Source organism: Olea europaea, chromosome 22 (genome assembly GCF_002742605.1).
Source record: "Olea europaea var. sylvestris chromosome 22, O_europaea_v1, whole genome shotgun sequence".
Taxonomy (NCBI): domain Eukaryota; kingdom Viridiplantae; phylum Streptophyta; class Magnoliopsida; order Lamiales; family Oleaceae; genus Olea; species Olea europaea.
In genome coordinates this window covers 4,974,072-4,990,285 of record NC_036258.1, presented here as the reverse complement: position 1 = coordinate 4,990,285, position 16,214 = coordinate 4,974,072, and the positions used below count along the sequence as shown (strand labels likewise).

Below are 16,214 nucleotides of genomic sequence, written 5' to 3'. Positions count from 1 at the left end.
TCAAACTCATCCTCCAACTTTTCACTATCATCAATTACATCCTCTAACTATTCATTAGCTTATATTGCATCCTCCAACTATACTCTGTCATCAATTTCATCCTCAAACTATTCACAAGCATCAATTGCATTCTCCTACTACTCTGTAGAATCAAGTTTCGCAACAAAAGCCATATCCAGTGCCCCTAAAATCGCCTCCGCCTCCGCCGCCGCCGCCGCCTCCGCCTCAAGCAATCACCTATTAAAGTTTACATATGGAAAACGGGGAGAAGAAGAACTATGAGAGCTACGTGGTGGTGCACAACATAGCCAAGAGGCACAACGTGGGGACATTGGCACGTAGCGCCACCGCCTTCGGGGTGTCGGAGCTGATTCTCGTTGGCCGCCGCGACTTCAACGCCTTCGGCAGCCATGGATCCACTTCTCACTTACGCTTTCGCCACTTTCACTCCCTTTCCCTTGCGTCCTCCTTCTTGAAGGTGCTCCTTTACCCCCACACTACCTTTTTGATTATATGTGTAAGAGTATATCTGTGTTTGTTACGCGTTGGAAAGAGATTCACACTTTTTAATTTGTTAATTATACATACACTTGCACAGTGTTAGGGATAAATGAAATTTTATCCCTTCAATATATTTTCGATTTTGACCTGTGAGTTATGGACTTTGAGATGGTAACAAGAATGTGATGATAAAAAGTGAATTCTCCGGTTGAAAATAATGAATTGCCTGTTTGAATGACTTTTCCCTTATAATAAACGTTTTCTGAGTTTCATGTGTTACATTTTGAGGTTCCATATGACAAGATACCATTTTTTATTTTTATTGGCTAAGTTATTCAATATTTTTAGATGCTTTGTGAAAAAAATAAAAATTGCAAAACCAATGGTGGATCGAAAAGTTTTATGGGTGTGATATGATGTTAATTCTTTTCGGAAACAATAGTTGATTGTGTAATTTTACTTTGCAGAATGAGATAGAATCTTGCAGGTTTTTTCTCTGAAGTTCACTTTTTTCGATTTTTGCAATGTTTGCATTGATTAGGAGAGGGACTGCGATATATGTGGTGTGGAGATCACAGATAATGCAGTTGCAGTAAATGAGCATCCTTTCAGGAAGAGCACTGCCTTCCTTCTCGGCAATGAGGTAGGATACAGTATACTGATTACCATTTCCTTCTGTTTCCAAAATTTAAATTGACTTTATTTTTGGTGATTAGGTGAGGTTGAAAATTTATTAATAAATGAAGAGATTGCATTGTTTATTATGAACGCTCTTTGTCTTGTAATATAATGAAAATATTCTGCTGCTCTAGATCTTATCTTACTACTGTATCAAAAAAAGTACTCAAATTCTTGTTAATAAATCCAATAATGTTAAGTGGTGGAAGCATTTTTATGCGGGTGTTTTAGTCAACAATCGAGGAGAACCAAGCCCATCCATTTTGAACCCAACTTGTTGGAAAAGTTTGAGCAATTAGGCTTTGGGCCTGTTCTAGTATATTAGTTGTTCAATTTTCAACTCTATTCAGCTCGTAACAACACTAAAGCACCGGTGATCTTGGAAGATCCCCCATCATGTGTGGTCTTGCTAAGTCTGCCTGCAGTTCCCCCTTATATGTGAATTTTTCTCTTCAAGCCAAGTCCAGCACTCTTCTCTTGAACAAGAGCTTCAACATCATGATGAACTCTGACAGATGCAACTGAACCTGGGAGAAGTGAAGAACAACGAACTTTGGAAACGAACAATATAGAATTCATCAACAAATCCTGAAAAGATAAATATGATCAAACACCAAGAAGGATACACAGCAAATGTTTGAAGACTGATTCCGGATCAAACCATGGCTCTAATGCCAATTCTTTGGTGGCAGACAAGGAGAATGAAGCCCAATATACAGGCCTGAGCTTAAAAGCTAAAGCCATTAGGTCATGGACCCATCTTAGTATGAAAGTTCTTACTTCTTCTTCAAACTTCAAGTATCTATTTCAAATGAGACAACTTTAAGACATTCACATTTCCTTTTTTTTTTTTTTTTTTACTCTCGGAGAAGCAATAATTTATACTTGATGTTGCTAATTGTCAACTGGTTTCTTCACAGGAATTACATAATGTTTTTATTTTGTGTCTTAGGGAACTGGGCTTTCTGCAAAGGAGTGTGAGATATGTGACTTCTTTGTTTATATTCCACAATTTGGGGGTGGCACTGCCTCTCTTAACGTTACTGTTGCAGCTTCCATCGTCTTACATCATTTTGGAGGTGTGGTAAAATTGTGATGTGCTTCAAACTCATCGACCAGGCTTTTAATTCTACTTATACTCCTGGTTCTCTGTATGAATAAATTACTAGCATATTCCTACTGAATCCCACGGGACCTTCTAGATCTACCAGTCATCTGTATTGAGTTTACCTAGAAATTTGATAAAGGTTTGATCAATGAACAATCTACTAAATTACTAACTGTATTGATCAAAACTAGTAGCAAGAGAAAGCATTTAATTAGATTTTGGTCCTAGAAATCTTTCAGTGCTTTGATTTCATGCCAATGTAGTTCTTCTAATATAGCAACATTTAGTAAGGTGTTATCTAATATAGTTGGATGTTGTAGTTTGGAGGCGTCAGTATTCCTATGCAAGAGTTGAGACATATAATTAACAGAAGCGCAAGTACATATATTCCTGTATAAATCCTTACATAGACCTTAACAAGAGCTAGTGATTTGGTCAAATAGATATGAGGTGGATAATATAGGTTTTGTACTTACTTTACTTGATATTGTTGCTGTTTATGGTGATCAGTTTGATTTTAGCAAACTTTGTTTCAGTTTGGGCAGGATTCTCCGAGAGGTCCCGTGAAGGAAACAAGTTTCTTGTGGCTGAAAAACCTGTTAATCAGACAAGGAGAAATTATTGCACGGAAACAGCAGCATCTGTCATTGAGGAGCGAAAATTAAAAAGGGAAAATGCTGCAAATGGATTTTTCGATGAGAGTGGAAAAGATGAAGCTGCTCCTAATCTTTTGGATGCATTGTTTGATTCATAGTGAAGAGAGAATTAGAAATTTACTTGGTTTGGTACGTTACTTCTACGGCAAATGCTATGTGGATTTTTTATCAGCATGTTGCTGCTATGATCACTGTAGAAGCAAGAACCAACAAACTTCAGTTCAAAATCATAGTCCACTTCACATAAGATGAAATGACAATGTAATACGTTAATTGCTTCTGTGTAAGCACATAAATTGGTGTATACTTATCATAATTTAGCCAACAGTTATCAATATATTAATGTTTGTGTTCAGTTTGTGATCTGAATTCATCCTTGTTTTTTCCGACAAATTCTTTTTCATCATTGAAGGTGTCAAAAGTAGTTAAACAATTACCAGTTGCTGCAATTAGTTATGCATGAAGATGGTGCTTGAATGCTAATTAGATTAATACTGTTCAGTAGGTAAGCATCGTTTGACCTTTTGTTTGAGGGATCTGTCTATTGGCATTTGGTGTAGAAATCTCAATTATTTGTTCATTATATTATTTTCATAATTTAACAGTTGAGACAATATTTCTGATTGTTATCTCATCATCGTGTCATGTGATGTACATGCTTTCTAATTAGCAGTGTCGTGAAAGCCCGTCTTATCGCTGTTTTGAGTTGATTTCTGGGTCGAAGTTCAGAACAGGGTTAATTATCCATGCTAATCTTCGTCCTCTCGCTCGCACACACCACAAGTTTCTTTTTGACTTGGGATTGGTTTGGACATTGAAACCAACTAGTACCATCCAACAAGCTTTCTTGAGAGCCTAGTCACCAAATTCTTATAAGGCCAAGGATTGAACATGTATGATATCTGCAATCAATCAATCAATCAATCAATCTTATTATTGACAAAGAACAATTATCCTACACCAAACACCATTATCGTTTGATGAAATTAGTAATATTATACTAGTGTGTGTGTGTGGAGAATGGAATGCTCTTCTCAATCATCTTCTATTTAAAATTAATTTGAGGGAAGTGAACATCAAAACAGGAAAAGTGTACGAAAAAAGAATCCGATGCTTTTGATCGGTTAAAACGTACTCCAGTTAGAGGTGTAAAACTGGACCAAGCCAGCGACTTGGCTTTCCAAACCCATTTCCTTTTCTTTGTTTTATTTTAAACGTTTGAGAATATCTAGCAAAGAAATTAAAGGAACTGTTGGAACCTGGCCTTGCACAGGGACTGATAGCAAAAATGCCAGCCTTGCCATATTCGCCCAGCTAACTTTACGACCAAACATCTAGCTGGAGACTGGAGTTAAAACTTAACCATTCCCTTTCTCAATTAGGTGGCTACCTTCTCTTAGCTCCCTTTACACTCGGGATTTTGTTAAAAGAATAATATTTTGCACGACCATCTACAGTTTCATACATAGTCAGCATTTCCTTGATTTAATTTATGAGGTTCCACTGTTCCATTCTCAGAAATAAACAATTTTATGAGGACATTTATTGTACTATTATAGTATTGAAACTTCTCGGTTGCTTCTATCCCAGGCTCTATATTCTGGATTCCATTAGAAAGGTATCAAAATGTGCCGGCCACCCAGCATGGCTCAGCTACGTAGGCTGCACCACCCCTAGAGCCGGATATTGTTGGACCCGGCTGTAGGGGACCAATACCCTCGCGGGGTAGCCCGATTGATACCTCTAATTCCTATACGGATAATGAAAAGTCTTGCTTTTATAGGTGGGAGTTGGTGTGTTATGTTACCACGAAAAAGAAGGTGAACAATAATGCTCTCCATAGTCAATCTCCACCTCAGTCTTTGGAGCAGTTGGGATTTTTCTTTTGTCTATAAGTTATATTTGTCAACATATTTGTAAACCCCATCTCTTTATATATTCCTTTTCAAGGGCCAGCAGGAAAGAAGGATCACTCATTTTTATTAGAATTTTGAAGCTAATCACGGTCTGTGTCATGTCATCAAGAGAGCATTTACAACTTTCACACACCAGACAGATGTTGTATGTTCTTAGCCGGAGATTTCAGCGCCTTTGCTCTAAGATACGGCGGCTAATATGGCGTCGTCCTAGGCCTAAACTTGTAATCAGAAGGCTAGGGAATCTGAATTCAAAAGGACAGATTAGAGAAAGATCAGCAACCCGAAAGGATATTGGCAAAGTGAATGGTACCTCTTTACAGAGGCCTATTCGACTCGCTACTTTCAATGCTGCCTTATTCTCCCTTGCACCTGCTATTCCTAAGGCCGAGAAATCAGTTGTTTTCAGTCATGAAGAGGACTGTTTGACATTTGAGAATCAGTTGAAGTCCGTGAATGGCCGTCCCAAGGGCATACTCAAACAATCTCCACTTCATCCAATGATCAATGGTTCTGAAGGTGAGAACAAGCTTACTAAACCAAGAGCAAAAGTCTCAATAAATCTTCCAGAGAATGAGATATCATTATCTCAAAATAAGGTTATTAACGTTATTGAGGATTCATCGACAAACTTTAGTTTCAACAGCCTGGCTCCTGTGAGATCTCCCATATGCTTCCCTGCGAGCATGGCAAACTGGATCAAAGATGCGAGTTTATATGGAAGTCGAACCATATTTGATGTGCTTAAAGAAGTGGATGCTGATATTTTGTCTTTACAGGATGTAAAGGCTGAGGAAGAAAAGGATATGAAGCCGTTATCCGATTTGGCTCGTGCACTGGGGATGAATTATGTGTTTGCTGAGAGCTGGGCTCCTGAGTATGGAAATGCTGTTCTTTCAAAATGGCCTATTAAGAAGTGGAAGGTTCAAAAAATCTACGATGATAAAGATTTCAGGTGATTTTTAACAAATTTTCCAGTATCCTTGAAGGTTATATTTAGTATGTTTCACTTATCACATTCAAACTAGCACGAGTGTAGAAATCATTCCTAACCTAGAGCTCCAGCTTACATATTTATGTGCCCACTTGCAAACACTGATACAACAATAACAACAAATTCTTATTCTCAATAGATTTAGAGTCGGCTACATCAACCCTTCATGATTTTTTTATAATTATCGATTGATGTACAGGGAGATTCAAAGCTACTAGGTCATTAGTAAGTAAATTTTTCCATCTTAAATTTGAAGTACCCCTTCCTCTTCTAATTTGCTCAACCGAAGTCCCCCCATTCTTATGAAAGAGAGCTTCTTTAGGTCGATACTAAAATTGAGTCCAACCACCCAGGTCGTCATTCCCTTAATTCATCCTCAACCAATGCCACCTCTGTTTGTTTGCTCATACTCTCATTTCTTATCTTATCCATTTTAGAATGACCACACGTCCATTCTACCTATCTTCATTTTCGTTACATTCATCTTGACCTTTAAAGCATTGTTCTCAGGATAGGTTCTGTAATGCTTTCATTTGCTATTTATTTCTGACCCCGCGTTCAATAGCCTGACTTGCTATAAATTTCTGTTCTTTCATGAAGGAATGTGATAAAAGCTACAATCGATGTGCCATGGACAGGGGAACTAAACTTCTACTGCACCCAACTCGACCACTTAGACGAAAACTGGAGGATGAAACAGATTAACGCAATAATCCAGTCAAATGATCATCCCCATATTTTAGCAGGAGGCATCAACTCTCTTGATGCATCAGATTATTCATCAGAGAGGTGGACTGACATTGTAAATGTAAAGTCGTTTTAATATCTATTCTTCAACCACCTGACCTTTTCAAGTACTTAAAGTGAAATTATAAATCTCGTGTTTTCATCCTAATAGTATTACGCGGATTTAGGAAAGCCGATGCCAAAAGTTGAAGTTATGAAATTCTTGAAGGAAAATGAGTATACAGATGCTAAAGATTTCCCAGGGGAATGTGAACCAGTTGTTATGATCGCCAGAGGCCAAAGTAAATTACCTTTTTCTCATGTCAGTTTGGTTTGCAATATTAGTTCATACTGAACACTACAATGACTAGGATTTTTAGCTTCTTTTTCTTTTTTAATACTTTCCACTGTGGTCTAATCCACTTTACCAAACATGTTATATTATCCAATTTTGTATAATTTTCTCGGTATTAATCTCACCAATGTATTTGTTTCTTTGTGACAGATGTACAGGGAACATGCAAGTATGGAACTCGAGTTGATTACATTTTGGGTTCACAGGGCCTGCCCTACACATTCGTGCCTGGATCCTACTCGGTGATTTCATCGAAAGGCACTTCTGATCATCACATAGTTAAAGTAGATGTAATGAGAGTAGCATATAATACTCGAAGAATTGAAAAGAGACAGAAGAAGCTGAACCAAAGAGTCGTAAAAATTACAAAATCCTGTTCTTCAAGAGGTATTTGGCAACCAAACACCTGATTTTTACATTAAGAACAGTATACCTTGACTTGTATACAGTATTGAGGAGTAGATTGCTTTGGTATAAGTTACAACATTCAATGTGATAGTTATGTACAATTGGCTGGACTTTTTGGTATTTTCCATTTCTTCGGATGATACAAAGGCCAATGATTTTCTTGGATAATTCAAACTGTAGCAGCTGCAAAATGTGCTATTGGGGATTGCCATTGTTGTCATTACATTCCCAGCCCGAGGGACTATTACTGTAGAAGATATTAATAGCATTCGTGACTCCTACAGAGTTAAACCAACTGAATAAAATTGTAAGATAGGTTTTTTTTCTTGTTCCCTTTTGAACCATTTCTAGGCTGCACCATGCTAACCCATTCCCATTCACTCTGTAGGGAAAACTCCTACAGCCTCTCTTCCAACTAGAATGCCCATTTTGTCTCGCCCTAATGGAATGGTTCTCTTAGTTACTCTATGCCTTGATCGAATCCCCACGGTCTGAGTTTTCCTTGTATCTAGTGCCTTCGAAACCAAAATATTCAGTTTTTCTCCTTTTGTTCTCATCTAAGTTTTCATACATGAAGACTAAAAATTTTTCTTATAGTACTTTCGCTGGAAAGGGCTTCCTGGTCAGCACAGGTTTTGTTTGGCGCTCGACTGAAAAAAGGGCAGGACGGATAGAAAGGAGTCAATTTAAAGCACTAATTCTGGTCAGAAGAATCTACTGCAGCCATTTCTACCCACCTTTATTAATTTTAACCCAAACCAGCCATGACAAGGCTGAATTTATTAGAACCATTGTTGTTTAGATAGACCGGGAGCTGGGAAACACGTTCACTCATACTGACGGAAGGCATTATTATAGCGAAAGATTTAGACGAATCCTTCCTAGGCCAGTTTTGTTGGAATTAATTGAATTTGATTTGGGTTTGATTTGGGTTTAAAATATTAAATGTAATATTTAATGATATGGGTCATTAACTCATATTAAAATAGGCTGTAAGTCTAACCATTATTGAAAACTAAAAAGGTGTACATTCATCATTACAAATGGTGGGAGCCAAAGGCAGTAAGTAACTTCTTGAGATGGCATTTTCCATAGTTTTTTTTTTTTTTGAAATACACAATCAAGAAAGAAAATTCTGCTGAGATTGGAGAGATGGGCAGAATTGTTAAGGAATAGTTCCACATCGAATAAAAATAGAATAAATTGGGTTATTCCTTGTAACAAGATTAATCTTTTAAAATCAAATATCAAGTCTTGATACAATGTCATTGAATTATAATAATTGAGTACCCTTGCAGTCTTCCGTGAAGGTGTTTCAACGATAATAGCTTTACCCATACTGCTATTTCTTTAGTGAAAGAGGAATAGAATAGAACAAGGTCCAATTCTAGCGTATCATGGACTTGCAATCCTATCAATCGATTCAATCCTAGTTTGCCATGCCTTGTTGCGAGCGATAGCCAGGACATAACTAATGGCTCTTTGATTAATGTAGACCGCCTTTACCATGTGTTCTTAATGTTTTTAAATTATTTCACAAAATCAGTTAGTCTTTTGTAGAAAAACCGGTCCGAAGTCGACCTGGATGGTCTGGACCGACTGCGATTGTGAGGGGTCATAGGGCAGTCAGGTCCCAAAAGTTAAAAGAGAGTGCGGTCTAGGCTTAAACCAGTCTTGTTCACTCCAATTTACGGCTGAATGTGGCGTCTAATTTGGCAGGCTAGGTTGAGCTACCTGCCATTTTGACACCGATACTCATCATCGACACTCTCTACATAGGAGTTACTCTTCTAAAGCTTCACGATAAGAGCTAGACGCTCCATCCTTCGAGGTGGAAGAAATGGTTCTACGTAACTCTATTTATATGTTTGATCCCCATTCCTGGGAGAAAATGAATTCTTCAATAGTGTTTTAACATAATTTCAACTACACATTTTTCAATAAAATAATATTACACGCAAATCCAAAATTTTTCCTTATTTTTTAACCAAAGATTTCATATCAATACACTATTCAAAAATTCATTTTTTCCCTAATAGGTTGAACATGTTTGGCAAAGCTTTTATTAGATTATAAGTTGTGGGATTTCGAAATGTGTGGACAAAAATAGAGTAGCCCGACTTCAAAGTAATAATAAGCTTTGAAAAACATTTACGACGACTTTTTCTTAGATTATAGAAATTAGTGGTCTTTCCGAAACTGGAAAGGAATGGAAAATGACAAATAAATTCTTTTGAAAGCACGATGCCAGTTTAGATTTATTTAACTTCCAAGAAATCATTTAATGCATATCACAACATATAATTCATAATTCATACTTTTAAAGAGGTAAAACCTCCATGCACAAATTAAAAATATAAAAAATAAGACAAACATTCAAGCACTTATTTTTCATATCAAACTCTTTCCATGTGGCTAAGATTTAGCAGAACTTGAACTCGTACTCGAACTCTGGCTGGAAGGGTACCCTATGCCATGGCGAGTGTTTGGAAATATCACGAATATCGAGCCAGAGATCGCCCCAATAACTGGTGGCAACGCCATGAGAAGAACCTTCTGAGCAGACTCAAAAGATGGATAGAAACATTCCACAGTATTAGGGTCTAACAAAGCCACAACAGCAAATACAATAAGTGAAAAGAAAGCATGAACAAAGTCCCCAAATCTAAGCCTATAAGAAGACAAGTCCTGTGAGGATGAATTAGGCCATAGGCCCTTATTTGTTGCAATGCCATAATGATTGGTTCCTTCACTATCTTCATAGCTATCAGTAAATGATGCAAAGCAACACGAAAATGCAGAAACCGCGATAAGTACGCCGGATAAGTACTTATTTATGGTGTGGCATTGGCCATTGTTGGTTAAGACAGGATTAAGGAATTGAAACATGAAAACTGTTCCTGTTGGAAGGAGTTTAATGAGGTTGCCAATGCCTGATAATGCTTTTACTGACATTGTTTGGTTAGAATTAGACATTTTTTGGTGTATGTGTGCAAAATATTTGGATTTTGCGTTTGTGCAGTGGATTAATGAAAGAAGTTTATGGGATTTATAGGAGTGGTGGGGGTTGCTTCTACGTAAAATGGGATGATCTTAGAAGTAGGAAATTTTATTTATTTGCTTCTACTCTTAGGATGGTGGTTTTTCCAACCGTAAAGATAAGGTGTATGATGTTTCATTTCAAGTTTAGAAACTTGTATTATATAATTAGTTTCATGATATTTGAAAAAAAAAAAAAAAAAAAAAAAAAAAACCATCCGTAGCCATATGATTATGTTTGTTACGTAGTATCAAGACACGTTTAGGGTGTTACAAAAAACTATCCCACTCATGAATTAGGGATAATTTATTTTTTTAGAGTCCTTAAGGTTCCTAAAAACTCTCGATTTTGTCCTTTAATAAGAAAAATAAAAAATTCTTCCATTACATTTCTGGAGTTTTAAATTGTAATTCGTTTGTATGGAAACTTATCAACGATTCTACTATTTTATTCTTGTGTCAAACCCATTTAGATTAATACGTCGATAGAACAGTTCATAGAAATATCTTTTAGTGAAGAGCTTTATCTTATCAGAGGTAGATTGCCTTGAATTTGGTTAGATCGCTGGTTTGGATCAATCAAGAAAATATATCACGCGATATTTTTTTTTTCCAAGATTTTGATAAATTCTTGAACTAATGAGTGGGAGTTTAAAGTAGAGGGACTAAAGTGACAAGTAGACAAATTGAAAATATTGAAGAACTAGGGACCTGTGGAAGCAATTAAATATATGAGCTTGAAGTGGAAATAAAATAAAGGTATAACCGTAACATAAGTAGTGACTTTTAATTATTTATAATATTGATTTCAATTGTCACACTTCAAAATTAAATAACAGCTTTGGAGATATAGATGTATAGCATAGAACTTATCGTAATAACAAAATATGATTCAAATAACCAACTTGAATTTATTATAGTGATTATCTTGCTTGCTCAACTCTCATTAGAAGTAGAGACGGTGACTCCACAATAAAAAAAAAATGTGCCGTGTAATCAATCCAATATTAAAGTAATAACTAAATTGTTCGACGCTCGCTTCACCATGTAACTGTAGATGTGGCGATGAACTGAATTGAGTCGTATATTCAATCTTCTATGATATTCCGTATTAAACACATCTTAAGTGAAGATCATTCAATCAACCAACGTGAACGACATAATAACTATAAACCATTTTTTATAGGATCGAAATAAAATTAACATTGACAATTAAGATTAAACCAAATTTAATATTACCAAACTCATTTGACAAATTCATAAATCATAAATCTATTCAACTTAACCACTTACATGATATACGTAATTATCCAAATGTCTGCTTAATTAAGAAATTAATTAATAAGCATTCATTTAATTTAGAAAAATCTACTTTTTGAAAAAGACATTTTTAATAATCTAAATTAATTATGGTTTCCAGGCTCAACTTTTATGACCTCAAACCAACGTGTAATTTTTATTTTTATTTTTTTTTAAACGAAGGGGAACCCTTGGGTTGACGCAATAACTTGCAAACGTGTAAGTTTTCCTTACATTATATTATATGTACTAAGTCAGCAAAAAGATGGAAAAATCTTTCAAGTAAAAAATTATGACTCTTTTATTCTTCTAATATTTTGTTTTAACAGTAATTATATGTTCAATTGGTTAAATATTAGTTAAAAGCTTTTTTCTACCAAACATAGGCATAGTCTTCTATGCCGAACTCGATATTACGAAGTTTTCTCGTCTATATTTTACATTAGCACATATGGTAAAACAGAATTGTCCTCTCATCCACGGTGAACAAGATAAAATGTGTCCACAATTGATGTGACATTATCATATCAAGAAGTTAAGCCGTCATTGTTGACAATTCAATAATTTTTGTTGAATTGTTAACAATTAATGCTTCATTGGCATGGCATTGTTTCACGGGGTGCCTTTCTTCTTGGCACAGAAAGGGACACCGTGCGGCAGTAGTCTGCTCCGCTAGACTACCTTCCGCCTTTTCTCGGTCGCGTCGGGACGAAAGAAAATTTGATTGCAATTTTATAGAAAGCTTACAATTGAGAATTTGAATACATTGAAAGTAAATTGAACATTGATTGCTGAAAACTGAACATTACAATTGATGAAAGCAGAAAATTACAAATGCTGGTGCAGGGGGCGGACACCAGTGAGCTTGAAAGATTTTTGAATGACTAATACCCCCTATAATAGCATTCTGAACAAAAACCCAAGTGACGGGAGTAGACGTTTAAAAGACGAGGAATCATACTAATCTTTTACCAATATCAGAGCTATTTTACAATTAAAATAACTATTACAATGAAACGAAAATTACAACTCAAACTTGAAGTAATATTTACAATGTGCGGCCGAAGTTGGGCAAACTGCGGCTGCGATAGTGTCAAGGGGCTAAGTAAAGCTGCGGTCCTTGACACATTGTCACGTCAGCTATGGGTACAATAACCTCCCGTACATTGTGGGCAGGACACAAATTTAACAATGTTATCTATAACTTCATTTGTCAATCGAATATGATATGAATATCGTTTCTGAATTAAATCAAAACTCCTCATTTTCTCCAGCTTTTCTAGTGATTTAAAAGCCTAATCCACTGAATTTTTCATGCTGAATACGAATATGAACTTGAAATGTTCGCAGCTTTTACCAAAAGTTAGAGAAGATACAGATACGAATAACAATTGAGGACACAAAAGTAAAATTTGAATTTACTTTTTCAAGCTATACATAAACTTTTTAATTGTTTTTTCTTCTTTCCAGCACATTGACACTTTCCATAGGTGGGTAGAAAGGTGACACTATGCCACTCTCCCCAAGGGCGGACCCAAACATTTTCGGTTAAAGGGTCATAATCAAACTTTCAAACGGTTTAAACCGTTAATGGAAATAATAGTCCGTAGTCGGCAGATTGAAAGAGAGAGAAACAAAGGCACAAAGTTGAGTTTGAAGTAGCTGGTTGCATAAGATATTTATAGTATATGTTTTATACTTAGACATTCTAAAGAAAAAAAAAGTCAGACACTGGGGGGTCAATTGATCCTACAGGTCGCCCTTGACTCTCCCTCCATTTTATTATGAATTAAGCTCCTTTATCATAAACAAAATTGATGTGAACCTACATAATAATAGTAGCTACGAAATCCACAAGAGATTGAATCGAACCCAAAAAAAACCAATAAATAAAAAATTTGAGTTTGATTCAAAAACATTGAACCCAAGTGATCAACACAATTGTTGACCTCTTGATTACAAAACTCACGAATCTCACCCGATTTATTTGAACGCCATAAGGAATAATTCTTGATAAGTACGAAATTTGTTCAATAAAAAACAATAAATTGAAAGTAAAATATGCTCACAAAATTTATCTCTTAATTGATATGAATGAAAGTTGTTTACAATGTAGAATAATGAAATCTATATGTAGGAAACGCATAAATCCCTACTTGAAACGGAAATATAGTATAAAAGATTACAAAGTTATCATAAAAATAGAGTTTTAACAAAAATAATAAAGATCTCAGGTTGAAGAAACTACGCGGTCACATAGTTCGACAATATAAGTTCATCGTTTGCCAATTGAATCATGTTGAACCGTTGCGATATGTCTCTCGAGCCTAGGTATGTCAATCGGGGCTCGTNGTGAAGTTTTGCTTTGTCCACTACCTCATATATTAATAGAAAAAATTAGTACAAAGTAGAGCAATATGCCAACCTTACTTCGCCGGCACCACAACTCAACCGATATTAAATATTTGTAAAGTCATATTAAAGAAATAGAATTGAATTCTTATGTAACATTTTTGGCAGGGCTTATGCTTAAAATAATTGCCCATCCTATGTCAAAATGATAAGCATCAAATTAACAAACTCTTTTGGCTTACACAATTGCAGATACATTCAAGTTGACAGTGGATTACGGAAAGACGTATTTGCTCCGAATGATTAATGCCGTCATGAACAACATTATGTTCTTTAAAATTGCAAACCACAATATAACTGTTGTTGGATCAGATGCGAGCTATACTAAGCCCATAAATAGTGATTATATTACCATCTCTCCGGGCCAAACCATTGATTTCTTGTTAAAAGCTAACCAGAAACCTGGCCATTACTACATGGCTTCAAGGGTTTATGCCAGTGCAGGCGTTTATGACAACACGACTACAACAGCTATTGTTGAGTATCGAGGGAATTATACTCCACCAGCATCACCATTACTCCCAACTTTTCCTGATTTCAATGATACAGGTGCTTCAGTTAATTTCACTGGACAGCTGAAAAGTTTAGCAAATAAGAAATATCCTATTGATGTTCCTTTAAAAGTGAGAACTAAATTGTTCTTTACCCTTTCCATTAATGTAATCCCTTGCGCCAATGGTTCATGTGAAGGACCTTTCAACAACCGTCTTTCAGCAAGTGTGAATAACATAACCTTTCAGCTACCAAGAGTCGACATTCTTCAAGCTTATTACGAGCATATCAAAGGTGTTTATGGAAATGACTTCCCGAAAAATCCACCATTTCAATTCAATTATACTCAAGATTTGGTCCCTCAAGACCTGTGGATACCTCGAAATGGGACAGATGTAGTTGTTCTTGACCACAATTCTGAGGTGGAGCTTGTCTTCCAAGGAACAAACACAGTTGCAGGGATAGATCATCCCATGCACTTACATGGACATAGCTTTTACGTAGTTGGATGGGGAATCGGAAACTTTGATAAAGACGAAGACCCTAAACATTATAATCTCGCGGACCCTCCTCTAATGGAAACAATTGCAGTTCCAAAAAATGGTTGGACAGCAATCAGATTCAAGGCAAATAATCCAGGAGTGTGGTTGATGCATTGCCATTTTGAGCGTCATATAAGTTGGGGAATGGGAATGGTATTCATTGTTAAAAATGGCAAGAGCCGAGATGCTAAAATGCTTCGTCCGCCTCCAGACATGCCAAAGTGTTAAATGCTGAACAAAATGGAGATCTCTTATGTAGGAGATCGTTTAATACTAGTGTGTGCTGCTTGTTGCAACTTGAAATTTTGTACTGTGTGCTTCCTTTTTTGTGTAATCTGTAAATATATCTGAATAAAGGAATTGTTTGCTTGCATCTATTTAATATAGCTCTAACTTATAAAGTTTCTTGCATATTAATTAATTCCCCATTCAATTTTGAAAATACTTTTTTTTTAAGTAATCTAATGTTATGAAGATGAATAGTTATTGAAAAGTAAAAATCTATAGTTTTTTTAAAATTACTTATTAAAAAACGTCTGCTAGCACCGAAAGAGTTTATCTGATTGAAGATATGGCTCGTACATTACATATAAAATGTTCAATGAAAAAGTCAATCTTAAAAATTTCTTTGGAATCTTATTTAAAATTTTAATATAAAAATATAATTAGGGACAAACAAAAATTATCTCTTAATTTCTATACTTCAAACTACTGGTCGAATTACCAATGGAAATTTTCGTTGATAATTCAAAAAATAATACAGATGAGATGAAATGATTTCTAAAAGTGTAAAAAAATTAAATAAGATGGCAGATGAATTTTCCATGGTAATTAATTTGAAAAAATAATAATAATCAAAATACTGATTGGTATAGGTTTTTCAAAGCTTATAATTGTTTATAAGCATTGGCTTTCGAAAAATATGTGATTAGAAAGTAAGTAAAAGTTTAAGAATCCTATCAAATCACTACTAAAAAACAGGGCTTCAAGCATGGATTTTCTGTTCTTGAAACCATGATATCCGTTGCTATTACTCTTTATCAACGAAATATTTGCAACCGTAAATCCGTTACAAATTTGAGGGTCGC

General features: G+C 35.6%; 4 protein-coding genes across 4 annotated transcripts; 3 read left to right on the top strand and 1 right to left on the bottom strand.

Moving 5' to 3' along the window:
* The first annotated feature begins 124 nt into the window (after window positions 1-124).
* Window positions 125-3,308, top strand: LOC111371480 (putative TrmH family tRNA/rRNA methyltransferase). The gene is made up of 4 exons (XM_022993500.1): window positions 125-478; window positions 1,043-1,144; window positions 2,132-2,258; window positions 2,824-3,308. The coding sequence occupies exons 1-4, from the start codon at window positions 254-256 to the stop codon at window positions 3,039-3,041; spliced, it is 672 nt and encodes a 223-aa protein (XP_022849268.1). The 5' UTR covers window positions 125-253; the 3' UTR covers window positions 3,042-3,308.
* A 1,495-nt stretch (window positions 3,309-4,803) lies between these two features.
* On the top strand, window positions 4,804-7,567 carry LOC111371479. Its single transcript, XM_022993499.1, has 4 exons — window positions 4,804-5,814; window positions 6,454-6,661; window positions 6,752-6,881; window positions 7,085-7,567. Exons 1-4 carry the CDS (start codon window positions 4,958-4,960, stop codon window positions 7,342-7,344), a joined length of 1,455 nt encoding a protein of 484 aa, XP_022849267.1. The 5' UTR covers window positions 4,804-4,957; the 3' UTR covers window positions 7,345-7,567.
* A 2,003-nt stretch (window positions 7,568-9,570) lies between these two features.
* Window positions 9,571-10,403, bottom strand: LOC111371214 (protein DMP2-like). Its single transcript, XM_022993109.1, has one exon. The coding sequence runs from the start codon at window positions 10,316-10,318 to the stop codon at window positions 9,758-9,760; it is 561 nt and encodes a 186-aa protein (XP_022848877.1). The 5' UTR covers window positions 10,319-10,403; the 3' UTR covers window positions 9,571-9,757.
* On the top strand, window positions 10,372-15,508 carry LOC111371070 (laccase-14-like). Its single transcript, XM_022992986.1, has 2 exons — window positions 10,372-10,507; window positions 14,285-15,508. Exons 1-2 carry the CDS (start codon window positions 10,372-10,374, stop codon window positions 15,352-15,354), a joined length of 1,206 nt encoding a protein of 401 aa, XP_022848754.1. The 3' UTR covers window positions 15,355-15,508.
* Window positions 15,509-16,214: the final 706 nt, after the last annotated feature.